At 45.9% G+C, this 27,893-nt stretch overlaps 1 protein-coding gene across 1 annotated transcript; it reads right to left on the bottom strand.

The window, feature by feature from the left end:
* On the bottom strand, positions 1-27,551 carry LOC115323878 (RNA 3'-terminal phosphate cyclase). Its single transcript, XM_040207489.3, has 11 exons — positions 27,406-27,551; positions 27,184-27,284; positions 24,127-24,270; positions 22,677-22,800; positions 20,306-20,364; positions 18,715-18,856; positions 14,158-14,282; positions 12,846-12,904; positions 10,804-10,898; positions 7,194-7,298; positions 1-103 (listed from the first exon to the last, which is right to left on the bottom strand). Exons 1-11 carry the CDS (start codon positions 27,460-27,462, stop codon positions 23-25), a joined length of 1,092 nt encoding a protein of 363 aa, XP_040063423.1. The 5' UTR covers positions 27,463-27,551; the 3' UTR covers positions 1-22.
* Positions 27,552-27,893: the final 342 nt, after the last annotated feature.

Here is a 27,893-nt window from a genome sequence, read left to right as displayed (position 1 = left end):
TTAACGATAAATTAAGTTTTTATTACGCGTTCGTGGGAGAGCAGGACGCTCCCTCACACTCCAAGATGACGCAGTCCCCCTTTGGCACCGTCGAAAACTTGGCCTGCAAAGACAAGATGCGAGATGTGAAGAACGGTCTTCGGAATTGTCGCTCCGGCGTAAACCGCAGAATGAGATCCCTCCCCCAGCTCATTTTAAAGCATAGGCCAAGTTAGTTTTTCCAATTGTAATGATCTTTTATTTTAAAACATTCTACAGAATGTTACTTCTTTTTTCTTTCGAAGAGCAAGGTTCTATGGAAGGTTAGTGATTGTAGATTGATCAGAACCTTACAAGAAAATTCTGCTTTACACAAAGTTAAAATCATTTTCTTTTAAGTCAATCAAACCTTACCTCTGACCGGCTTTTGACAAAAGAATTTTCTGTCACACTTTGTTTTAAGTGATGCATAAAAAATATTTTGAAAAAAAAACATGGAGACTACTACACGGTGGGCGAGTTTGTCCGCTCCTCGTGCAACGTGCAGTGACATCACGGTACCGGGCTCTGACGAGAATAGAGAGGATACATACAGGGGAGATATCTTAAAGGGCACATTGGTTTTGTTCACTAAAACTGGCAGAAACACTACAACGAACAGAGAACTTACAGCAGAGATGATGTAAGCTACCCACCAAGGAGAATGCCATCTGAGGGGGCAGAGCTGTGTCATACACACAATCACTTGCACACCGCCCCCCCCCCCCCCCTTTTTTTAGTGCCTCCCCTCTAATGCGAAAAAAGATGTGTTTCAATCGCCTTGCAATTAATTTTACCAAATGAGCAATGGCGGTATTCTTGTGGTAAATAATGAACTTTGGCTATTGTGGCATCACACCTGTAAAAAGTGAGACAAAACACAGCTTTACATGCCACGAAGGTATAAAGTGGTAATATCGTAGTACATTCGAGAAGCTGTTGCAACACAGAGCGCAGTTCTTTGTTGGGTTCAAGACTGATCTATTGGCTTCACTGATAATCACAACTAATTCTGGATGACAGATAAGAGTATGCACTTCACTGTTGTATTAAATTTATTTGCCTCGCTCGTTAAAGTTTGATAGGTTAAAGTTAGCAGATCATTCCGATGACTCCGATAAATACCCGATACTCTGCCGACGCTTTTAGGCATGCATCGTATCGTCATTGGCACCATTATCGGAGGTATCGGAAGTTCAGAAAGACGCCCTACGAAGTCCAGATTGCATCCAACTCGCAAATCAGTCACTTTTTTCTTCTTTAATGCTTTAGCATTAGAACGCTTGCTTTGACAAAAACCTGGTGGTGTTTTTTTTTCCAGTTCTCACGTGCTACTCTCCCCTTCGGTTTGAAGCGCTGACGTGAGCATGCATCATCCTCTTCCTCTCACCCCGGCGCTGACAAACTGACAGACACCACCATGTTTTCTTCAAAACAAACCTTTTCGTTTTCGGCAAAGTCACGCGCACAGCTGGCACAGAGCCAGAGAAGAGGAGGGGCCATGTAACACCTGCTAGATAACAAAGCTCTAGTGGTGAATGAGATGGCTTCATCAGAGAAGGCCAATGCTGGACGCAGGTTAGAAACGAGTTCTGCGTTAGCGCTTAGCTTCAAAGTCAAGTTTGAGTGGAACGTTGACGCAATTGTTGCATTCAATCTGTGCCCAGTGTTGGCCTTCTCTTATGATGCCAACCCATTCAGCACTAAAGCTTCGTTATCTAAAAGGTGTTGTGCCGTGGTACGGTGGAATGCGGGCATGCTCAGTTGTCGCTGTGCTGTCATCAGTTGTTCTTTGCTCTGGGTTTCTATAGTAGCGGTGCGTGGGCTGTGATCAGTATGTGTAGTTAAAACGATGGGTGCGGTTCACTTCACAAGTGATATGGATGCAGTTCCTTCCCCGAGTGATATGAATGTGGTTCTTTCCACGAGTGATATGGATGACCGTATCCAAGGGCGTCAACATACTGATAGGCAGAGTACAAGAAAGAGATAAAAAAAATTACAGGAAAATTTATTGGTGGATTCTTGTAAAATTCGTTAGCATGACCCTTGAAAAATGCCACACACATCCTTCTTTGGGAAATGGTAACACTGACCCCATAACGAGGCCAAAAAGGGTCAGCAAAAAATTTAAAAAAGCAGAACAGAAAGCCAAAAAAAAAAGTGGAGGGGTCAGCATTCGCGTTTCCCAAAGGGGGACGTATGTGGCGTTTTCAAAGGTCATGCTAACGGATTCCACAAGAATACACAAATAAATTTTCTTGTAATCCACCAATGAATCTTCCTACAATTTTTTAACAAGAATTTGCAGGTTGAATTAGGAATCTGTGCTTTAGGAAATTCGTTATAAACGTTCCAGATATCGAAAGACCCGCCCGTTGTCAACAGGAAATGCAGAACCAGTCTTCTGAGGATCTTCTGAGGTTGTCAGGTTACAACGGAGAGCTCGCGATTCGTGCAAATGCAAACTTTCGATGAACTGCCTGCCTACGATGAGTGCGAGCACGGGTCCTAGATTACTCCAAGTTTTGGTTTGCGCTCTCCTTACTTAGCCGGCGAGCCGCTTCATCAGGGAGCTGGTTGTGTCTGAAAGCTGTGGAAGCCAGGAGAAAAGGGAGCGAAACGGCTCACAACTCAAACACCAGCGCCACAGTTACGCAATCCAGTCAGAAATGAGGCTTCATGATTGGCTCACACGCAAGAGAATCCATGTTATGATGACTGAAGCCCAATTCGTTACTAGCGTAAAAAAAATGCAGCGGCGAATACAGGCATGGAGGTCTGGCACCTAGTGAATAGAGAAACGACTTCACTTCTGCTGTTTGGATGGACATACGAAAGAGAAGCCAGCACCATGCCCCACCACTTTGGCCATTTCGGGAACTTCGGGAAACTGCGGTCGGCTGCCGTGGCTACAGAGTACCGTGGCTCTTGCACTACCTGCATCAGTCCTCCCTGCCCTTCAACAGGGCACGTGTGTCGAGCTTCCCCGCTTTGCACCGGAGTACTAGGAGCAGTGGCTGACAGGGAAGAGCGTCGGGGTTAGCGCTATAGTAGGCTCGGAAATTATGCTCAATGCTATGACCGGTCTTCCTTCCTTGATCTTGATTGTAGGTGAACCTATAATTTTAAGAAGCTGTGCCGAGAAAGAGAAATGAATACGCTGGTCTATATTTAAAAAAACACGATAGTCAAGGTCGTTCCCGCACAGCTGTCAATCAAAAGAGAAGCAAACATCGACTTCACTCTGTTTCCAACGCCGCTAAAGAGCAGCGTCACTTTTAAAGTGTGAGTGAATGTTTTTATAGTATTTGTGGATGGTTGTTTTCATAGTTTACGATATTCTTGATTTTTATAGGTTCATAATAGTTGGAATAAGCATTTTTATTGATAGACTTTTTAGCAGTTATGCTGGATTTTGCTGGCAGTTTACACAAATTATATTTATGGGCTCAATCAACTACAGTAAACTCTCACTTGAGCGAGTGTCGGTTTAACAAATATTTCAGAATAACCAACTTTAAAAAAATCCCGGTGGTTTTCCTATGCATTCTATGCAAAAATGTTGCAGTTAAACGAATTAACGAATTTCAGAATACCGAATATTACAGTTCAACGAACTTGATCGGTGGACCCGAAATTATTTTTGCAATCATTTCAACCAAGGTTTGTGCTTCGCAGTACCAGGCGTAGCCGATACCCCCACCCCGCCGCCGCCGCCTCAGTAGCGGCGGCGTATCATCGCTAGCGCTTACAGTGCCGTCGAGGCAAAGCGGCGATGCGGTAGACGAAAACGAACCACGTGGTTTGTGTTGTTTCTTTGTCATCGGTTCCATTCAGCCATCTTAGTTTTGGGTAACAACGACAGGACGGCAGTTTCTGTGCCCACTTTCGTAATGAGTACGACGAAACGGAAGCGGCTGTCTCTATCAGACAAGCTCAAAATCCTTCGGCGTCTGGACAACGGTCAAAGGCAAGTGGACGTTGCGAAGGACTATGGGATTTCCCCATCGACGTTGTTAACGATTATGAAGCACAAGTCGAAGCTTGAAGGAGAAGGTGCGTTCAATCCCAACAGGAAACGACTCGGCACGGGATATTTTCAGCCAATGGACGATGCCGTCGTGGTATGGCTTCATCACAGCAACAAGCTGTGCCAGAGGAAGTGCAAAAAAACAGTTTCTGGACAGCTTTGTTACTTCATGCACTTTAAAACTGCCCATGCAAAATAATTTTTTTTTTTTTTTCAAAATGAGAAAGGCAGCAACGTAACTGTTATGTACTTCGTATATATCGATGTGCATGACTCCATAAAATTGCATTTCACACACTTTTGACTCGATGCAGTGCCCTATGCTGTTCCATGTTCTAGTGAATATATTCAGTTTAGTGAACTTTCATTTAAGTGAACTCTTTCCTTGGGTCCTTTGAAGTTCGCTCAAGTGAGTTTACTGTATAATCAAGCAATCTCATCAGGAGCAGAAGACCCTGGTTGTTTCTGAGCAGCAACCATACCACCGCTTTACACATTTTTCTCGTGACTTTTTGCGTTGTGACATGACCGACACCATGGCATCGAAGTCGATAAATGTATTGAGTAGACATGCCATAAAATATACAGGTTGTTTCTTGAAACAAGGACAAAATCGTTTCTGCGAAAAGTATGTGTTGCACTGAAAAAAGATTAATGCTGTAATAATCTCTCCAAAGGGCCCTTTTGGAAAAATTAATAAGGTTCGGCATAAGTAGTTTATTAACTACTTTTTAGAGTACTTATCTTTTTAATTAGTGAATTTATTAGAATAATTTCAATCAGAAAATTGCTCAGGATAACTGAATACCATTAAATCAAATTATTCTAAAAATATAAAACGCATGTACAGCATTTTTTTGCGCTCTGGAACAACACACAATTTGGACGCATTCCTAGATTTTAGCCTCTTGTCGGAGCGCATCGGAGCGCCAGCAGTCTTGACTCCTCGGCCGAGGTGTGAAACGCACATGCGCTACACTTCGTTCCCTGATACGGACAAGGCAAAACGATAGCTGCACGCCTTGGTCAAGGAGGCAAGACCGCTGACGCTCCGATGTGCTCCAAGAGATAGTACTAAAGCCTAGGAACGCGTCCAAATAGAGCGTTTTTCTGGAACGTAGTAAAATGCTGTACATTCCTTTTATACTTCCAGAATAAGTTGATTTAGAGGTATTCAATGATCCTGGGCAAGTTTCAAATTGAAACCACACCTATAAACACACTAATTAAAAAGTTAACTGCTTGAAAGTAATTAATAAACTAATTGTACCAAACATTCATAATTTTCCTAATTGGACCTTTTGGCAGAGACCATTATGACATTAACCTTTATTCAGTACAACACATACTTCTTGCACAAACGACTTGGGATTGCATTTTCAGGGGTGAGACATGTGAAACAGGTTTTGGAGCAATTTTTGGAGCAGAAAAATCTGGATTTTGAAGCAGCTTAGGAGCACAAAATTCGCGTTTTGGAGCAGCAGTTTGTGCATTCTCGAGCAACTTCGAAGCACAGCAGTCTACAGTTTGGAGCAGATTAGGAGCAGAAAATGTTAGAGCAGCTTATCAGCAATTTAAATCATAAAAAGTCTGATTTCAATCACATGAATCTGATTGTTATTTTTTAATCATTATTTTTTCTCACCCTGGTTCCAACAAGTCATCAGCGCTGATATGCACCGAGATAAAATATATTTTTAAAAAAATGGAAAAGGCACACGCGACTCCAATGCGCATAGATGAGGACATGAAACACAGGGTTGCTGCAAAGTTAGGCGGGCACCCAGGTACCTCAAGCTTATACGAACTGACGCCAAAGCGCTATTGTAGTGCAAAACTTTTTAAAGCGGTGATTCCAGAGCATGAACAAGGAAGCATGGCTTATTACAACCAGACATCAATCTGACGCTCATAGAAAGCATGTGCAGATAGAGAAAAAAACTCACCACAAAAGTGAGTTGCGAAGTAAATAGTGAATTGATAGAAAAACTATGAGCAGAACATGCACGCACGATACGGGTGTGTGATAACCGAAAGTACTCACGGCGACGGCGCTGTCCATTTTCACGAGACGATTGCGGACACGAGTGAACAATTACACAATGGAGGCGCTCAATGACACTTTTAAGAAAAGGTTTACTCTCAAAACGAAATACTTAGGTTTGCTCGTCTTACTAGCCTGTGCATCATACCTCCCGCGGCCAGACAGCGAGACCGCGGGACAGTGCACCGGAAGCATGCAGTCACAAATGACAGTGGAAAGTAGTAGGGAAACCGGGAAAAGACCACGTATCATAGGTATAGAAGGGTACTACAGCTGAAATCTTCGAATCCGGCGGTTGCTTGCGCCACCCTGTACCCGTGCCGTGTATTTTACTACAACGAGATTGAACGTTAAAAACCAAGCTCTTGTTTCCCACTAAATCTAACATCGCCGCAAATTTTTTTTTTTTTTTTTTTTAGTTGCTTTTGCTGCAGTGTGGTGCAATTTTGACCATTTTGCGTTTTTACCGCAACTAGGTAAAGAAAATTGGGTTTGTATCAAAATGGCGCAATTGGCGCAGATGTCACACCCCGGCATTTTCATAAACGCCCTCTAATATGGAGTACCCGGCGGCGTTTATATTTCGAAAAACCATAATTTATTCTCTCCAACTCTTTCTCCCTCCTGTGTATATTTGTTCCACTTTCTGGTTTTTTAAATATTAGTTTCAACGAATAATCTTTTTCCCCCCATTTCGCTCATTTTTGCACATTTTGAAGCACGTATAGCGCAATATATTTAGAGAAAATTACATTTTGGCGCGATGCGTAGTGCTCGCGTTCATGGTGCAGCTTGGCGCAAATGGCGCAGCACTTCCATCATTGTATTTATGATACAAGCTTCTTTGTGAGCTAATAAAGCGGCCATTTTTCGACATGCAGAGAATTTCTACGAGTGGATTAGGCACCCGGTGCAAATTATCTAAGGAAAAGCTTTTTCTTCTCAACCGAAATTTGCTCATGCGGACTATACATTAGGCACGGACTACGGTCCGAAAAATATGGCACTTGTCTTATCCAGGCACTTCCAAGAAAAGTGCATTTTAGAAGCCGCACGTCCCAGTAGGCACGGGCACCGAGGACAAAAAAGCACACTTGCCGTCGTGAGCAGATGAGCAACGTGTATAGCAGTCTCTGTGTGTAGCGTCAACGGCCCAGACAGGATGCGCGACTTTCCGCTTGCGAGTGCCGCAAACACCACCAGCTGCGAGAGAAGACCATCTTTTTTTACCACGTTGCGGTCGACTCCACTGTGGTAAAATGGGACGGGGAAGGAAAAACATATACGCTAAAGGGAGGGTTCCCCATTTTTAGAATTCATTAATGCAGAATGTGTTTCATTGATAGTTTTCTACGAGAAGATTGAACAAGCGTCACAAACGAGCAATATGCTGGAAGTGTCGCATCATGTTAAGCTTACATATAAAGCTTACAAAGGACCACGCAAAATGAATGCAGAAAAGGTGCACCAGCGTGGCTCAAACCTGGGTCAGTGCGGTGGCAGTCGGATACCATAGCACGGCTACTCTGGAAGGATTGCACTCCCGGCAAGACATGCCGGCGAGAGCAGTGCGACGTCAAAACGTGTAATCGCTCGCTTCACTGATGTCGCGCGTCGCGTGGGAGCCATAGAAGATAGTGCCCATGCGGCGTGGAAGTTCATTTAATCTTGCCCTGGCTAACGACGACCACGACCATGTTTTGTGCTCCTTGGTCTTAGTCGGCACGATCAAGCTCGTATAGTTTTTTTTCTTTCAAATTCAGGGGTGCTTTTTTGGGGCCTTATTTTTTCTCGCAAGCAGCCTCGCAGACAGTTCCGCGTGGGTACCCAAACTAAACTTTAGATGAATACTACCGCTGTTCCCTCATCACTTGTAGTTTTTCTCGATCAAGGACAGCTCCAAATCGGGATTTTTCATTTTTCTCCAATTCGGGTGAAACCGGCTAGGGGTTAATATTCAGCAACCATCAGTAAGTACCGAAAATAGGGAGCCCTAGTTGGAAGGAACGAATAAAAGGCAAACCGGAGCACGTGGCTGCGCTACCTTGAGGCTGATCAAACTGCAGACATGCACACCCTCTCCACTTGATGTGTCGAAGGCCTCTAACATTGGCGTCTCATTCGTACATGACGATACACTAATGCAAAGAGCTCTTTGAAAACGTTGGGACACCTGCCTGAATCTCATGAACCAACAACTTGTTTGGAAGTAAAAACATGTTTCGACCCGACTTAACTGCACCATCCCTAAAGCATCCCAATTCTCAGCTCCTGTTCTTGGCTATGCTGTTGACACGTTGCATCTATTCGGCGACAGATTCAGAGGCCTTCCGTAACAAAGAGCTGTTCAGGTTCCGAAACTTCACCGAGTTAAAAGGGAGCTACCAACGCTTTGCTTGGATGTACATGAGATACAGTCAAGCTTAGTTACAGTGTTGGGCAAAGTACATATAGAAAGCGCTCGAAGTACAAAGTAAATGAGAGGTTATATTGCCGCGAGCGCAGCTGACCAAGAAGGCAGCGCGCTCGTGGTCTAACGGTTATCGCGCGTGCTTTCCCGGCAGAAAGCCAGGGTTCGATTCCTGGCCGCGGAGCCGCATTTTTGTTGACTCTGTAAAGTAATGTTCTGGTAAATTCGAGAACCATGTTGCTTGTTCAAGGTCAGAATGTTCTACACGTCGAACCTTCTACACCGATCATTCCAGAAGCCCACACGTGTACATAAGGGGCTCAACGTGGCGATGTGCAGTCAGTCTCGCCCCAGCACTCGATCCTGCGGTTTCGCCGACATCGACGCCTGCGACGCTCTGCTGTTATCTTCCGTTTCCTTTTTATTTCTTGGGCACAAGTTCGCCCCATTAAACGTTTCAGTTTCCTCAGTTATTCTTTGTTTCCTCTTTTGTTCCTTCGTGACAATATGAGGTAAAGTAAAAAGTAAATGAGAGGTTATATGAGGTAAAGTAAAAAGTAAATGAGAGGCTATTTGCACATCTCTATAAATTAGCAATGTAGCCTTGATAGAGCACTGCATCAGTACAAAATTATATTAAAGACAGCACTGCATCAGCACTGTTCCTAGTGTTGATTTAGCACAGAGATGTATGTGTGAACCGGCTTTACAGGAAATTAATGGCTTACAGTCGCCGACCAATTTTTTGGATGCCAATAATTCGGACTTCTTAAATATTTCAGACCTAAAGGAGGGACTGTGACCTACTCGGGGGAAATAATTCATGTTCACGACCGATGTTTCTAACAACTTGAAGTCCAAAAGTCTGATTTTTCGGACAAAATCGTTGCGAAAAACACCATTGAGAAGCCGCCATTTAAGATTATATGTTGGCTGCACATGAATTGGCTTGGTTCGGCAGCACCACTTAAGCACTGCTAAGTCCTACCACTAGGTGGCGCTATGCTACGAATTTTTTCTCTCTAGCTGCGCGTCGCTGTCATCATCGCTGTTACCATTTTGCTTTGTTCATTCGCCATTCTGCAGACGTGGGCTTGCGTCTTTCACCTCGTCTCGGTGAATCGTGTTTTCGAACTACTCTGGCTCGGACGTCACGGCCCCATCCATTCTTTCACCACCGTGAAACGTCGCTAAGAAAGCAGAAAGTACTCGACCATAAGGTTAGAAAAAAAGGCAGCAATCCTCAAGCTAATACTAGAAAGTGGCCGAACGCATAACCTAAAGCAAGGCGCGCAGGCGTAACCGGAATCAAGGCACTATTGACGGCTGTTTTAAGCCTGCTTAGACGTTTTTTTAATCTGCTGATTTTTTGGACTGCTCTATTATTCGGACGTTTTTTCGATCCTGCGAAATTCGAAAAATCGGTCGACGACAGTGGTGAAAAGAACTTGATTTTCCACTGGTATCTAGGCATTTTGAATGCAATTTGGATTCAGTTTTTACTGAGGAAATAAATAAGCTTCAGCGGACATAAAAAAAAAAATTTTCGTGGCAACCGAAAAGAATAAATGTTTTAATCAGAAAAGTTTTAAAGCTTTCGGATAAATTTGAAGCTAAGCGATAATCCAAGCTTGGCCAATGTCAGCCTACGGTGCGTCATCTGCTCCCCCGTTGCGAAAGATGGCTTCACCGCATCGCATCACTTTATCCGTCGCCGATGCCAGACACTCCCTGATTGCGTCGCCGGAAAAAAAGGCGTGTACAAAGTATGGGATGTTCTCAAGCGATGTTCGGGAGTAAAAATATCTTTTACAAATAACCCAACAAACAGAGTGCATGGAGACTTTTTACAAAGCCGTCTTTAGGCGGTGCATTCCTCAAACTTTACGAGTGTAGATTTCCAATGCACAAGAGGGAAAATGGCAGGAACTTTCTTAGTTGATGCTGCCTTTCAAAGACGGCGCAATCTATAAATCAAAACCATGACAGAGTCCTTGAGACGAATGCCCGAAAACAGATCCAGCAGGTGCGCGCGTGTGTAGTGCCATCTGTAAGTAGCAGCGTCGACCAAGCTTTTGCCAATTTCCTACCTATGCACAAAAAAAAAAATTTGGAAGAAGAAACTTTTTTTTTTTTTTTTGAAACCTAGGTTTATAAAATTCTAAGTATGATTAATGCACCACCTAAGGACACCTTTATGAAAAGCTTCAATGCACTTCGTTCGTTCGTTTATTTATAAACCTTTTCTTATGCCCGGCGCACGAGAACATCTTGTATATCGCACTTGCAAAAACGTACCTGATCTTGGAGGTAGCTGTCGACGCAAGTCTCTCTCTCGAGTTCGCGCAGGAGGTCCCGAGCCGCCGCTTCGCCCACGGCCTCGGCGGGCGACCCTGGAAGTGAACAGGGGACGACGAGACTCAAATGAAACTGAGGGGAAAGAAGAAACTGACAGAGTTAACGCAGACCTTTGGCATCGGTCGAAGAAGACCAACGCGCAGATTGGACGCATCGGCATTCGGCCGTGTTCAATCGACGAAAACACGGGCCAAAAGCTGTTGCAGCACCCGTATCCAATGTCCCTTAGGCGAAGCTGAAGATCCAGCACTACGGCTTTGCGTGCCAACAGAGGTATAGGGAGGTGGAAAGAGGCGAAAAGAGGAGTCCCTCTTCCAAGCCACGATGCCCTCTTACTCGAAGCAACCAAAACGAAATGTGCAATAGCTAACCGGTAATAAGAAACAATCTGCTGATGATGATGATGTGTGTGTGCTGTCAACACGCAACTAAGAACACAACAGAGAAAGAGAGACAGAAAGAGAGAGAAAAGGCACAAGTTGGGAGAAAGACTAAAACAGACGGAGAAACAAATCGAGACAGAAATAAGACTAGAGATGGATACACAGCAATGCCACTGCACTTAGCCAGCAATGGGTAGAGCTCATTCTATATACTTTAAACGACTTAATTTTCGCGAGCTCAAATTTTTGCGAATCGGGCTTAAGTTGAATATTTGAAATTATTCGCGGGTTCTAATTTTCGCGAATCGAGTGTAGCTTCCGTAGCGTTCACATATTGCCCGCATCGTTCGCGGGGCGTATTTTTCGCGAATTGAAGGCGATTCGCAAAAATTAGGTCCCCGCAAAAATTTCGTCGTTTACAGTATTTGATATCATTTGCGTCTTTTTATGAAAACAAGACCTTCCCCACATGCTAGTTCCACAAAACAAATTCTGTCTCCATTTCACTTTAACTCTTTCCTGACCATGGAAAAAATACCTAGCTGTTTTGTGCGACTTTCTGTTACTTCTTCTTTTGCTAAGGAAATTTAGGTTTGCAATATGCTGCATGCATAAAAATAAATCTAAATAAGTGGGCTTTTGAATGATGCAAACATGAAAGCCGAGACTTGAGTTCTAACAAGAAGCTTAACTCATGAAACATTTTTTTTTAAATGGCTGAAATTAGATAGATATGGCTAGTATATCTATAAACAAAAAAGTGCCCCCAAAAATTAAAATATACAAAATGTCCCCCATTTTTATAACAAAAAACTCTGCTAAACCTAGAGTCCTAGCTCAAAAAGGCTTCGAGCTACCACATGTTCAAATCAACCCACCCCACCCCCTCAGCTGAAATGCCATTGGGCTAAGTAGCTTCTCAATGTGATGAAGCAAAGGCCATCAGAACTGGAATATGCTGAACTGGCTCCGTCATAAGACTTGCGCTGCTACCCGAGTCCAAAAACCGACGGAGAATTCACAAGAATTTCCTCGTTTGCAGGTACGTGCCCTACCCGGCCGAATTCGTGTCGGTAAGGACGACATGCCATTGGTTTCACACTTGGCTTAAAAATCGCCAACGAGTGGAAAGATGAAGGGATACAAAGAAACCGAAGTTGTAGTCTTCGGCTCCCTATGAGAAGGTGCAGTGAGCGCGGGATCTCCGCGAGAGTTTTGAATTGGGCCTCCGTACCCGTCAATCACTAATGATCAACACGATAAGGGTGCGGTCAGGAAAGAGCTAAGTGCGAGCACAGCAGTAGCTACAAGAATGAGCTGCGGGCTTTCGATGTTTGAGCGTGGGCGCTGGTGCAGTGGAAGCATCATTTGGGGTAGCATGCTCCTAGCTTCGGCTTCGCTGGCGCGTAAAGTGAAACAAACCACGTATCACTTTCGTGGGAAATTGGAGCACAGTACCTCGCAAGATGCAAAATGCGTTACTTCGCGTTTCGCGAGCAGGTTCCCTCCACTCGGCACACGCGACAGATGCACAGGCTTCGTTCCTAGACGACGACGCAGCGATCCGAGAATGCGCCGAGGTTAGACAAGACCACCCACCTCTCTTTCCGAGCGCACTCCCGGCCCTGTAGCATCCGGTGGAGGACTTGGCCATGACTCTGGGGGGAACGACAACTCGTGAAATGACGTGGGGCAATCGGGCGAAGGAATTAGCTCCCATGATCATGGTGCTTGAAACACGTCTCTGACTGGTGGGTTTACTGCATCCTTAAAAGTGCTTCCTCCAGTTTTTCCTCGCAACCTACCCTAATAAAAATTTCATATTTTGCCAGGCGATTTATAATGGTGTCGGGACACCAACCAATAAATTTTTTTCTGCAGTCGCATACCTTTTAATGCATTCGCATTACTGCCCTGGTATCTGCGCTGACCTTTAACTGGTTTGGAGCGCGCATTTATAAAGTTTGCAACGTCGCCACGAGATAGCGCTGCAGCCCCACTAGCGATGGAGGCCGCACTGCATTGGCTGGTTATAAGGAGCAGCGCCGTGACGTAGCACCTAGCAACCGAAGATCGCCGGCAACATTCTCCTTCGCCAATTTCGGCGCTGCGCCGTGGGGGACGGCGGGTGTATCACTGGGGCGCGTGTTAACCCCCCCCTTCATGCAGCTTCATGGTGAGTGTGAGGATGGCTCATTACAAAATATTAACCCACCTTGCACGACCCGTACATGCCGTCTCGCGGCATTTCCACTGAAGGCTTAAATACGCCCCAGACCCGCTGTCCCCCACTGCACCTCAGTTGCTCGCTGTTACATCACGCCGTTGCTTTCTATAACCATAAGTAAAAAATCTCAACTACTTTGAGACCAAAACATGAGCATGGAGACTCATGGCCAAATAGCGGGCTGAGGAGGAGGGGGAAATGTGGAGGAGAGAGTTGCCGAAGTCACGTGGCTATCGATTTCTTTCTCTGCTCCTCCACTTTTCCAGCATGTGAAGCAGACAACGAAGACATTGCGTGCACCGTTTGTTGTGCGATTGTTTCGCACTTATATCCGTTTTGCTCGCAGTTCTGTATTTGAAGATCGATTGGCCAGTACCGCGAATGTCAGTTCCAAAGATGTGGTCCCACATTCATGCTTTAATAATTCAAAAATGCAGAGGTGCGCAAAGTGGGGGTCGTGAGGGCCTAAGAAAGCCGAGCTGCCTATAGCTTCGATACTGCTCTAAAGGCAGGAAAGGGGGGAGGGGGGTGTTGCTAGACAGCGTTCAACTACTATGGGGGTCGCGGGCCTGAAAAGTTTGAGCAACTCTGCACTAAAGAATACGAGTGTTGCCCCAGTCGAAGACACGTTTCGGGACCAATACCCTTAATACGAAACGACCGGGAAGCAAGAAGGGCACTCACATGATCCCGCTGCCGGTGCCCATCACGTCGGCCTCGTTTTCCTTGACTCGTTCGATGGACACGTCGACCGAAGGCAGCCGCTTCTGTATTATCCCGGCTGCGGTGTCGGCCATTACGTGCGCCAGCTAATTGAGAAACACGGACCAGTCCTTTGAGGTGATCCCGCAACAACACTTTCAAACTCTTCAAACTACCCGAAAAACTATCCCAACAAAACGAGCCATCAAACTTTCAAACAAGCTTCAAACTACCTCAACAAAACAAGATGGATTTAGGTCTAGAGCCCCCAATCCAAAAAAATTGTACGTCCATGCATTTCTTCCCAAAACTTGGCGGGGAAATTGATGTCACGGGAGGTCGGGGTATTGAGCGACACCACAAATCGATGCAGTGGTGTCCAGTGATCACATTGCGTGAAGTCGGGTCATGCGACACGATTCCTCGCTAAATTCAGCAGGGATGTTTTTTGACGTCCCGCTGTGGCCACGAGATGCCGTGATCTGCCATAACGTGACCATGTCACGTGACCTCGATGCGACGTAAGCTTCCCCGCTAAATTTAGCAGGGACATTAATAAACAGTATGTTCTTTGCACCTCGAAATGATTGTTTAAATGTCTTCTAAACTAATTTGAATGATTGCCCCTTGAATACCGCATTCCATGGATTTTGGGACTTTCGAGATACAAAGGTCACTGGTAATCTTTAATTATTTTTATTTTATTCTAGGAGAGAAAGAAAGAAAACCTATGAATACAAAACCTAGAGATCTGGTACAGTGGCAATGCACATAGCAAGACGAAAGAAAATAACATATCACAACGTAGTATGTGCGGAGATTCAATATAGAAAGGTGGTACAAAGCAACAGCATCAACAAAAAAAAAATATTTGGCACACCGAGACAAATGCTATAAAGAATATTCTTTCCCCAGAATTCTTTAAGACTATCACAAACTGCGACCCCTTGCATAAGCTGGTAAAGTTTCGGACTATGGCTTGTTTCAAATTGATTCCACGAAAGGCAAGGGCTACTATGGCACCAGAGGGCCAACGAGAATGTTGCTGCAGGCAATATGACAATGCACTGCAAGCGCAGACTCTGGCAGCAGGCTGTCACATGCCCCGCTTCGTCGCTCTTGTCAGCTCACTGGGGCAACAGCTTTAGCTATTGGCCATGTTACGAGACAGACTATAAACCGACACGCGGAGCGGCTCTGTTTACCAACACGGCCGGAAGGCCGTGCATGCATTGCACGGTAGCTATGTGGGCAAAAGCAGCCCGGCTCTCCGTGTTTTTGCCATTGCGTTCTATGGCGTGCGCTCGTTGTTGACGTTGTAGGGACGTGTGTATCTTTATTTGTGCGTCATATTTCCTCACAAGGTATGTCGTATGCTATGCCCGACTATTTGAGCTTGTGGCCTGAGCCTGAACGGCAGCGGTATCGAAACAAACTGTGCGTGGACGGCGTTGCCTACGAGGATCCGTACGCCGTAAACAAGGCCTGCTGAACTTCCGACGCAAAGTTGCTGCCACAGAAGTCGACGGCTCACGTCGTCGTATATTTAGTTTTTTCGCCAAGCCAGTTCACAGCCGACACAGTGCAGGTGTACAAGTCTCTCGAGGTCCACGATTACTTCGAGTCGGATTCCACGCTGCCGGCGGGATCAGCAGACTCTGGGTCTGCGGAAGTGTTTGTATTCATTAATTTATTAAATACACACAGCGTCTTCAAGTCAAGGTATAATATTTTTCCTACCTTCATGTTCACAAGGCATGACAAGCAGTAACAGTTTGTCTGTTCTGAAGTCTTAGAAATAACGGGTTACAAGTAACGGCGTTGTTGGTAACGCGTTACTTTTTTCAGTAACGTAGTAACCTACTCGTTACGTTTTCGACACAGTAACGGGTAACATACTTATGTTACTATTTCAAGTAACGTAGTTATGCTAGTCGTTACTACTTCCCAAGTCTTAAAGAAATTACACTTCAATTTTTTCCGTGTTTTAGGCGTCAAGCCACGTTTTTCTTTGAGTTTTTTCTCCTAAGTATTTAGGTGGAACCGTAAAAAAGAGATAAAGTAATTATGTTCAGTTTCTGCATGAACACAATGTTTCTTGATATATGACCTGTATCGTCAAAGCCGTAAAATGTGTTAAATTACAATTTTAAAAAAGTAACGCAGAAGTAACATGCGTTACTTTTTATCGGTAGCAGTAACGCGTTCCTTTTATTTGCAAGTAACTAGTAACGTATTTCGTTACTTTTTTTCGGTAACGCCTACAACACTGCCGTTCTGTCGCCGATCCCCTTCTTCTGGGTAGCACAAGCGTAGCGAGCCTCCGACGAGCGCTCGGCCGGTGCTTTGTGCGCGAACACCATGGGAACAAAATCCGGGTGGTCTCGATCAGAAAACGGTTTCTCTGCACATAAGCAAGCCTCGGGACGGAGATTGAAGTGGAAGCTGCACTTGCCTTCAAGAAAGTGTTTGCCGCACAAACGGTCGTTTGCGCGAGGCGACCATTCTTTTCAATCCACGGATATTATCCACTTTCTATGCCTTTCAAAGGCTGCCGGGAACTTGTGGAAACTCGCTCCACTGCTTTCCTTGTACATTTCGGTGCAATTAACGGCAACACAGCTTCGCGGCATGCTGAAATGTTATGACACCCATGCGAAACGTGTGCGCTTTTGCCTACACCCCCCGGCTCCGGCGGGATCGCAGTGCCGGCGCAGCCTCGTGACGTCAAGCACGCGTGTCGGTCTATAGACCAGGGGTGATCAAGCTCATAGAAAAAATCGTAAGGGTGCAGGCGAGCTGATGAATATTAACCATGTTGAATTAACCTGAGACTGGGGTAGAGAAGAAACATCAAAACGTAGAAGGGACAGAAAATAGACAGGATGACGTCTCAACACGAATTCTTGTCTATTTTCTGTCCCTTCTTGAGACGTCGTCTTGTCTGTTTTCTGTCCCTTCTACGTTTGGATGTTTCTTTTCTACCCGTCTCAGGTTAATTCAACATGGTGTGACCAAGCTTCCGCTTTTCATGTGTTAAAGTGCGGCTCGCGGTTCCCTTCCCTACACCACCCCCCCCCCCCCCCAACCCCACAAACACACACACTCCCCCCTCCCTCCCGGTCACACGAGCACTTCCCCAAAAAGTGAAATGAAACACATTTTCAATTGAAAGGCAGGTTGCAGCTTGGTAGTCTTGTGTTACTGTTACCTTACCTACAGTTGGACAGCTCTTGACTCGGATAGATTGAAAGTAGTTCCACTTTCATTTATTGCTCTGGGTAAAAGTTTGCCCCCCCCCCCCCCCCCCCCCCCCCCCCCGCGGCTCCTGGAAGTTTCGTGGTTTTGTTTGCGGCTCCTAGGCCAGGTCGGCCTGGCCACCCCTCCTATAGACCATACCAATAATCGCCTTCTGCTCGCTGCCATCTTTCTTTAATGGGCCGGGGGACAGATTGTGAGCATGCAAGCAAGGAGCCATAACCAGCGTTTCCAATTTAGCTGTTTTCCCGCTAAATTGAACGGTTTTCTCAGTTGTTTAGTGGGAGAGATTGCCGTTTTTGCAGTTAGCGGGATTTCTAGCAGTTTTCGAGTCACACTAATATGTTTCTTAGCAGTCTAAAATGTTCTCCAGTTTACATTGATTAATCGTAAATAGCTTAATTTCTTAGTAAGTTAAGTCGCGGTGTCATTTTTTATCACTCCCAACAAAAATTGTTGCGAGTGAGAATGGTTCTTGCGACACCATTAAGATGTTATGAGGGCAAACACTGAAACACAACGTTCAAAGAATCATTCTTAGCCTGCACCTTAAACTGAGCATTTTTTCAGGGTTCTTTTTGCAGGTATTTGATTTCTGAATTGGCAACACTGGTCGTAACACGGTTGCACTTTGAACACAAATGTCTGAGCCAGCCATAACCCTCAGTTGTCGCCACACATTACGACGGCTGTTACACATTTGAAAGTGCTTGTCTAAACGTGAAACCGCGGGAGGTGTTAAGTCTTTGGCAAACTATAAATGTTATATTCCCACGGTGTTTCGCTTTGCAGGTGCTAATTATAGTTACGAAGATAGACGCTTAGCACACGTGACACGCGCGAGATGGTCGCTTTGCATGCCAGCTGCTCCTGCGATTGGAGAGCCAGCGCTTCCGATTCAGGCTTTTAACACTTCTCGGAACTGAACTCAAAGGATGAGAGCTTACCATCCGATGGAGAAACTCCATAAAGCAAATCCAGTTCAGAATCTGAAACCGCCGAAACGTCTCAGAAGCGGACGCGTCAAAAGGAAACCGAAAGAAAGAACGGTGCCAATTTTTTGCCTTCAATATTTCCATTTGATGCATCTAAACCTGAACAGCTTGCAAGCATTGTACATGCTCCCACTAGATGAGAAAGAAAAAACCTGTGCATCAACCCTTTCTTATACAATTTCTTTTGAAACAAAACTCAACCACTGGGAAACGTCTTTTGGGAAAAAAGGTCTCAACCGTCAAGGAGTTAGTGAAGTGAGCTGGAAGGCAACTGAGAGAAGGTTACCTTGGGAGGTAACATCCCGGCCACGAACGACCTTCCCGTGACCCTCACGACCTTCCCCGGCTCAACCAGCTCTACCGGCTTGAGTGCTGCCACTGGCTCCACGTGGACTTCGATCTGGCCGCCTCCCTTGGGAAAGTAGCCCCTGAAATTTATTTATTAAGTTATTGTTTAATTAATTTTGCATTTATATGTACTCCGTTTCACCTTAAATCTGATTGGAACCAAGGAGTTGGGAAGAAAGAACACAAACACGCATACTATAAATGAAATGTCATGACATATTTTTTTGCGCCTGATTGGATCAGGTGGCAGTAAGACCCGCATGCAAAACACCAGAAATTTTGTGCCCTGGCACTTTTGACCGAGTTTGATTGGCCCACATTGAATGGTAAAAGAACTTGCTGTTGGGCTAGTTGGTGTTGACTGTATTGAACCATGGTTAAAAGCGGTAAAAAAATACGTACACAAGATAGAAGCCAAACACGGGCGCTACTCACAACTGTATTGGGAAAGGAAGATGGAAGTATATATATATATATATATATATATATATATATATATATGTACTTCCATCTTCCTTTCCCAATACAGTTGTGAGTAGCGCCCGTGTTTGTCTTCTATCTTGTGTATGTATTTTTTAGAGCTTTTAAGCATGGTTCAATATTGAATGGTAACTAGGATGAATTGGCTCCATCCTAGATACCATTCAATGGCATTCGTAGCGCTCCGACCTAAGGCGAAACCAAGCATACATACAGCGTTCAGCAGTAGCGCGGGCCGCCGAAGCACGCTGAGTGTGGCGCACCACCGGAAGGGAGCACTTCCCACGCGCCGCTGCCATCAATTTCTGGTTGGCTCACAGGCCTATCACGTGGTGCTTGTGCTCTTTCGGGAGCTTCCTATCGGATCTAAAAGTTACTTATGAATTTTTTTTTTTTGTTACACTTAAAACAAAGATTAATGAGTAACTTCTAGAGCCCATAGGAAGCTCCTGAAAGAGCGCAAGCATTATGTAACTACGGCGGCCAGTCACGTGACTATGGTGGCCACTTTTCCACGGGCTACCGCGGGCGCCAACTACAATTTCGTTTCCCGCCATAAATATAGCTCTAAAATATTTTTTCCTGTTGTAAATTTATTTTATGACATCCTTTTTTCATTTAGGCTGTTAAAAAAATTTTTGTTTTTCTTTGCATACGTTTTTTTGAAAAAGACTTAAATAAAAGCTTGGTCTACGACCTTCTATTTCAAAGTTTTGAATGAAAAAACAGCAGCGTTTTGCACTGGTTCTGGGACCTGTGTTCGATATGAATCGACAACTATCACACCAGCGTGTGGTCGTCAATGGCAGTCTGTGATGGACCTTACAAACTCCTGTTAGGTCAGGAGCAATACTGCACTGGCTAGATACCCGCTTTTCAACGGGCTCACCGAGGGAGACCAACTGTCCGCATGTCTAGATATCCATACGACAAACTTTACTTTCTAAATTTTTTTTGTTGGCAGACACTCTATCAGCGTTCCCACGAGCACATTGTGGCGCTACCGCAAGACATAAAGGATAAGACAAAGGTGGCCTAGAGCCTGGTACCTTCTAAGTACACGGATGTCGACTGCAGCCCCGAACTTCTGCAAAGCAGGTTGAAAAACCTGCCGAAGAAATGGGATAAAAATTGTTTAGCCCACGAGAGTTCGTCATGCCATCTGACAGTTTTGAGCACAGTCGTAGTGTCTGCCGCCATTCCATCCTGTAATTTCCAAACTTTTTACAATGTTTGCCGGGTACCTTTTGCCTGTGTAGTGTACTTAAGAAGCTTTGGCTTCGGTCCTACTTAGCACTGGAAATGCTTTTAATGTGTGTGTGCTCTACAGCTAGTCCATCAGGACGTGACGCGCCTGGCAGCAATCTTTTCGGTACACATAGTATAACTAAAATTTTTGAATCCACAACAAGGGCAAGCTGGACCTCTACCTTGCCTGCACTTAACAAATGTAAGTTTATGCACTATGTAACACTAAGAGTTTGGAATGATTTTTGTGCCTCCACGCCTCCACTACCGTGTGAGCGCATCTTCGAGTGATTGCAAAGTCTCGCTTTGCATCTGGGCCCCGGTTTAAACCCGGTTTTTGGGCTTGTTGTTTAGAATAGATTTTCTTTTGTGCATGACGAGTCTGAGGTGGCCACCAAATATATCAAAACGTTAAAAAAGTGTTACAAATGCAAACATTGCCTCCTTAATGTTTCTTCACCGGTGCAAGCGAATAACAAATGTTCCAATGCACCCACCAAAAAATTATCACATTCTGGTCTGCGTTGTGGTTGTACGAAATATAGGCTTTTTTCAACGGCAAATTTCAAACAACCCACGGAATTTTTATGATGCAGTTTTTAAAAGATTTAGTTATCTCCTTCTGTTTATATAAATATTCTGAAATAAATCACGAAAAGCAAGGCTGCTGCATTGTGTAATGTTGAGTACAACCAAGCAAATGTTATGAGTGGCCCGATAGCTGAGTTGTACTACTTTTAGAAGTTTTCTTGCATTACCTATCATTTAAATAATCTGGTCATAAAAATCCCAGTCGACTGCTTGATTTGATGTGGGAAAATGCACATTGAACCACAACGCCAACTGCAAGCAAGGTGGTATTTTTTTCTACCACCACTTTCGATCACCTTCTACTGTGAAGCTTCGAAACCAAAAAGACTGGAGGCAAAAAACCAGAGAGGGCGACAAACTAAAGAAGAAAGTACTATTTTGACGGGAGACTTCAAAATAATTCAGAAACCATTTCGACGGGGGACATCAAAGCAAGTTAAAAAAATATTGTCATGTCTATTTCATTTATGACTGCCGTTCACCCCCACAGTGACCATGACGGGTATGGGGTAGAAGTTCACATAAAATATAGAAGAAAAGGTCTCATAAATACAAAAGGCAAAAGGAACGTAGGCAAAACTGCCCCTTAAGCCTATAATAAGTGTATAGCAAAGTATGCTATGCTCCAATAAAAAAAAATATCCAAACAGTGAACACTAGTTATTACTTCCTGCATAAAGAACAAGAAAAACAACAGATTTAACGAGCTGTGTTACATAAATTTGAAATATCATTTGCAAAGTCCTCTGGATGGCTTATCAACACAATGCCTGGGGAAGGTTATTCAGAAAGTGTCAACATGGTATTAAAATAGAGTAAAGCTATACGCACTCCGGAGTGCACTTTGGACAGAAATGGCTATACACACTCCGCAGAGAGTTCATGCCATTTGGGTCACCCCTTTCGAACGGCACCTGCATCACTGGGGAGCTCATTAACACAGCCCCCCGGCTGCGTTCACGCAGCTTCGTGGCGACAGTATTCGGCTGCTAATAACAAAACTTAACCAGTACAAGCCGCTCCGCAACGTTTAGCCGGCAGCCCAAGCACCGCTGTCCCCAATCGCACCTCCAGAAAGGGAGTCCCATACCATTTAGTTCTGCAAAGTTTCGTCGACAATATTCGGTGTTTTTAGTGTTCATCGCAAAAAAAAGAAATGTCGTAAATATCGCCAAATGCCAACAAAACAAAACGTTCTGAGAAAAAAAAAAAAAAAAAAGTAGGCCCACCGCAGGTCGAATCTGCGTCTACTTGCATAGCAAGCGGACACCTTAACCCCTATGCTATGCCATCGCTCAGAAAACTCATTGTGACCATTTGTTTTATACGAGTTTAGCGGAGTGCTTATAGCCATTTCCATCTGGAGTGCACTCCGGAGTGCGTATAGCTTTAATCATTAAAATTACACTTAAACTTGTTTTGGCGGTAGACGCCGAAAAAGTCACTGCCTAATCGATTTTTGGGGCCACACTGTCACTGGCTCAGATAGGAGATCGTCCGCAATTGTCCAGCTTACCTCCACCTCACACTTCGGCGTCCCTCCGAATGCAGAACCAAATGCAAGACGATGCGGGAGCTCACCGAGAGAGTGTAGTCGATCTGGGGTGCCATCTCCGCGTTGGTTCCTCCGCGAAGCCACAGCGTCGAAGGCCCGTTAGCAAACAGCAGGCACGGGAGAGCCACTTGCAGCAGGAGCACCACGCTCCTGCAGAAACCGGACGACACGGGGTCCCACCACTTCAAGCAGGGAGCAGTCTTGGCTGCTCGAGACGCGCACACCCTACCTCCGACGCCACAGCATGCACGTAATGACCCAATGAGACATTCTTGAACTGTTTTGCGAGTTCACAATCGGGCAATAGTTTGGTGAGAATGTCTCACCAACGTACAAATTTAAGAGAGAGGCTTCACGGCCTCTCGTGTACTCCTTCGACCCTCCACTTGCGCCCCTTGACTGAGGCTTAGAGCACGCTCATCACGCGAGTTTGTACAGCCACTCGCACGTTCTGCTGCCTGTCGTCAAGGGCTCCGCTGTCGTTGTCAGTCCTCAACCTCCCAAAAAGGAGAGCAGACAACAGCAAGGAGGCAAGAAGAAAGCCGTGCCATATGCATGGTTAATGTCTTCACGGAAAACATATGTGCACGCCGGAACTTTCAGTTTTTGAGGAGAGCGCAAGTTTATTTCTGTTTTGCATGGCACCTGCAGTGTCCTGTCTGGACAGCCCTTAAGCCTAGGTAATAAAATAAAATTTGCAACCTTGGTAGCAGAACAAACCACACTAGCGCATCTTAAAGAGAAGACAGACTAATATCTCACTCTAGCAAGGCCTTATAAAGAACGCAGCAGGTGCACAAGCTCCCCCACAGGAAAAGCCCTAACCAATTGTCATAATCTAAGGAGGTAGAAACAAAAGGTGAAGCTGACAGACTTGAAGCAAGCCTGCTGACACAGATCTACAGTGGACAAGAGGAAAAAAACAAACCGAATTAAAGACAAATGTGCTCAAGCTTAATGCAAAAACATGTTGCTCCAATGTTTTACATACTTTCATCTTCTGCAGACAACATCCAAGCCCAAGCACAGAACGTGTACTGGGATTCTGAGAGCACCGATGTTGCACTAAGTTCTCCAGCAGAGGTTAAAATTTCATCTGTGCATGCCCGTTTGCTGGACACTTTCTGTATTAAAAATAATTGGCTTTCTCCGCGCTCCGTGGGAAAGTAAAAATGCAGGCTTCCCTTCCTCCCCGAGAGAGGATACACTCAATTCAAGCAGCTACGGAATGCTCAAAGAGAGCGTACAGCGAGACGACTGTCACATCCGGTTTGATGCACAAAAACAAATAGCCCATTTGAAAAAGAACAATAAAAAGTGAGAGGCCACGTCACGATTTTAAAAACGCAGCTGTCAAAGAACACCATCCAAGTGCTAGTTCATAACCATCCAAGGTTATGAACTAGCCATGCGCAGGAAGACAAGTTGTGGAGCAAGACCAGAGAAAAAGGTGCAGTCAATTGATTTGGTCCTCACCCGGCTGTTCCCGTGTCGGCGGTAAATTCCCCGCCCCTTATTGGACCGGGGTAGAAGGTCACTTCCGTCGATCCAATGGCGGCATTCTCCAGGCGCCCTCCGCAGATGTCCCTCACCAACTTCAGTCCACTAAGGTGCTGTGGCCTGAACCGTCGCAAAAAGCCATTGCTCCCATCATGTCATTGCGATACCTCAGGGAGGAGGGGGGAGCCTCGTGTTCCCCATAAAAATTTATGAGGCAAGACCGAAATTACCACTTCCAAAATGCACTGTTGTACCATGGCCACCAGCTGGATGTTGCCACAAAATAGGCCAAGGACAGTGGCATCAGCAGGAATTATTTTTGAGGGGGGGGGGGAGGGGGGGGGGGGGAAGGCTTTGTTTTATTTTTGGCATGTAGTAATCGATGTCCTGTGCAATTCACGGGTAAAGACACGGCCTGCCCCAAGGCTGGAACAATTCGGTAGTCATTCAATATTTGTCATCCTTTCCTGAAAAAAGAAAAAAGTGATGATTTCGGGTTACGGGGGGGGGGGGGGGGGGTTGACCTTTCCCCCTGCTTATGGCACTGGCCAAAGAGATTTGAATTGCGTCAAGTTTGATACCGCAATATACGCAAGGAGCCCAAGGTGTGCGCTAAAACTGCAGAATCCCCAAAGCAAAGGAGCACAAATGCTATAGCATTACATCTCTTTTGGCAGCAGCCAGACTGAAACCATAGCTTTAGTTTACGCTACAACTTCCTGATTCGCTCTTCACAACTCTTCCTCCATCTCATGTGAGAGCCATTTGTCTGCCGGATGATGGTGCGCAACACCGCTGACTGGCTCCTGGCATCATTCCTTAGAGGACGAAGGCTGTGTAACACGGCGGCGGATCCTTGAGCAGCAAATGTGTCGAAGCTTGACGAAAGTGTCTGGCAAAGTAGCAGACGCTTGCGTCTCAACACTGCCTCCTGCTAGCACCCCGCTCACAGCAAGATTGCAAGACATACTCGCGGCAACGCAAGCTAGGCAGCGCTGCGTGGATCAACTGGCGATGACATTGAAAGACGAAAGGCCTCATCTCCTAGGCAGTGTTGCTCGTGGAACTTCCCCTTTTCGTCAATGCCATCTCTTTCCTTCTCACAGTTCTGCCACTCTCTCCTCCGGGAAGACAGGTGCACCCGCCCCTCCCATCCAACCTCCTTGGCCAAGGCAGTTAGAGACTCCCAGTGGCGTTCAGTGGTGGGGCCATACCAAACACAAGCAGCAGCAATACAGCACCTGGAATGTGTCTTCAACTGGTGCACCCTATTTCGCCTCGCACTACAACGAACCAAAGGTCAAATCTACCGGCCGCCGGGTCCAATCATGAGCCGGTTGGGAACCAAGTGTTGCCCCGATGTGGGTTTTAGAACTCTGAGACGTGCGCATTAACACGGATGTTAGCACATGTGGTTCCTAACTGGCTCGTGATTGGAGTCCATCGTAAGGCTCGTTCGCTATGCTGCAACCGCTTGTAGCCACTGACAAAGAAAAAGCACACTGGGGAAATCATTTGGTTTGCCCTTGAGTGCTTCCGATCTGTGTATACATCTTGCATAATTCTTTGACCGTGTGCTTGAAATATTTCTGATAATGTCACGAGATATTGCTTGTCGTACATAGTGCATGGATTTTATTTCGCAAACACTGAAAGTCTTTTGGTCTAGCTATATGGACATTTTCGAGGGTACCTAAAAGATGATGGTAGTGTGTTCCATCGTTGCAGGCGGGTATGAGCGACCGCAACGCAGTCAATAACGCCCAAAGGCAAAGGTGTGACGAGACAAAGTAGACAAAGGTGAGACGAAATAGAGCACCCCACATCTATACATGCCTTGCAAGTGACGTCACCCTAGAGAACATCTAGGGAAGGACGGGGCCCCGCACCATACTGGTGGTTGACTTCACACCGCGCGGATGAGCTTACCAAGGCGTAGGATGCTGCTAACGGCCCGGACATGCGCTAACATGCACCATATTTTCAACAAAGGTGCCGTGAACTTAGAAAAACGTGCTCAGCTTACGATTGTGACGTTTTTCCAGTACGTGCGGAATTTTTCGGCATTGGTGCGATTGCGCTACGAGCAGGAAGTTTCGAAATGCCGCCGACGAAGTTTTGACGCAAAGGGATGCCGTGTCGCCAAAAAAAAGAAAAAAAAGCTTAATTGCAAGCTTCATGATTTGACCAGCGGCTCTAGGAGTCGCTTGTAGAAAAATTTTTACGATTTTGCGAAATACTGGTAAACAACGCAATGTTACCGTCATAATCTTAACCCTGAGACAGGGATAAATCAAATAACGGACAAGAAACTCTCATTGTCTCATTGTTTATGTTATTATGTTTCCTAACCGGCTCGCCTGCATACTTTCGCTCCTTGCAAAGGTTATCGTATCGCGGACGGCACAAACCGATGACCCGGCGGCTCGGCGAGCTTGCACATGGGGGCCGCCGATCGCCGTCGGGCCGGGCTCGCGGCGCGACACTCGCTCGGATTCGGCCGGGAGCGCCGAAGGTGCGCTCGAAGCGTGAAAACGGCGTTATGCAACGAAGGTCAAAGGCTATATACACCACGAACGAGCAAAAGCCGATGCAAAGGCGTGCGCGGCGCTGTTTACCATTGCTCTCGCTGCGAAGGGCCGTCGAGTCAACCACCAGCATGGTAGATACCGGTGTCCGACGTCATCATGTGACGTAGGTGCAAGGCATGTATTGGAGCATTTGCAAAAGGGCAACGGACCATGTTACGGGGATGTTTGGGGGTACGGCCCACACCTCTGCGAGCCTGGTGGCTCTACAGTTGGCCCACACTTTACGCAGCTTGCAAGTGCAGCCATTGCGGGGTACTGAGAGTTATTTCTACTTACTGGTTTCTATGTATGGTCGATGACAGGTTAAGAAGTCAGGGGAAGATCCTCCCACCTGTTTAGCAGAGCGAACGGTGTAGAGGGGTTCGCCTCCTCTCCAGCGTTCGCTCTGCTAAAGTGGAAAGGGTTGGGATGAGGGGACGGCTATCGAGGATGGTGCGCTTGCCTCAATCCTGGACTGCTGCGGCCGGCTCGGATGTTCCACACTCGCACGGGCTTTCGAAACAGGGTGCTGAACGCGATAGTCATGCGAAGGATTTGCCCACCCTGCAGAGAACAGAAATAGCAGGGGGTGCCTGGATGGCCTGGAGTCTCGGTAAACGCGTCACGACAGGCGGAGCCCGCCGCAACTGAGTGCGAATGCCACTGGCAAGTGGTTTCATGTTACCCCTTCCATGACGCTCCCGTCGATGGTTATTACTTCTCCTGAGGAATCTCCAGACATGTCTCAAAGAAGTACGGTGATAATAATTCGACGCACGTGCAGATTAATTAGTTTCACGGGAACTTTAGTTGTTACAGCCTGACAAAATTCAGAGCCGGCTAGTCAAATGCACGCAGCTTGGATTGGCTTGGATTCGATAGTGGTAGCACAATGTTGAAGAGTCTAAAATTAATTCTCGCTAGCTGCGCTGGCAGCACGCACAAAAAGTAGAGTGTGCGCCGGGACTGCGAGCGATCTCATTACTCCACCAAAACTTCTGCTGTACTGGTTATCGCGTACACCGAAATAACTACATTAGTGCCGCCCCCTCTAGCGCGTTGCATTATGGTACCTCCTTGGCCAGGGAAAGGAGTGGCATTGTTTCGGTTTCGATTACCCCGTTGACGAAGTGGTGAATCTCAGCATTGCATAAAAATAAGGTCAGCTCTCGC

The sequence above is a fragment of the Ixodes scapularis genome, unplaced genomic scaffold (genome assembly GCF_016920785.2).
Source record: "Ixodes scapularis isolate PalLabHiFi unplaced genomic scaffold, ASM1692078v2 PGA_scaffold47__10_contigs__length_4178495, whole genome shotgun sequence".
NCBI lineage: Eukaryota > Metazoa > Arthropoda > Arachnida > Ixodida > Ixodidae > Ixodes > Ixodes scapularis.
The sequence above is the reverse complement of the archived record's forward strand: the minus strand, read 5'-3'. Positions and strand labels throughout refer to the sequence as shown.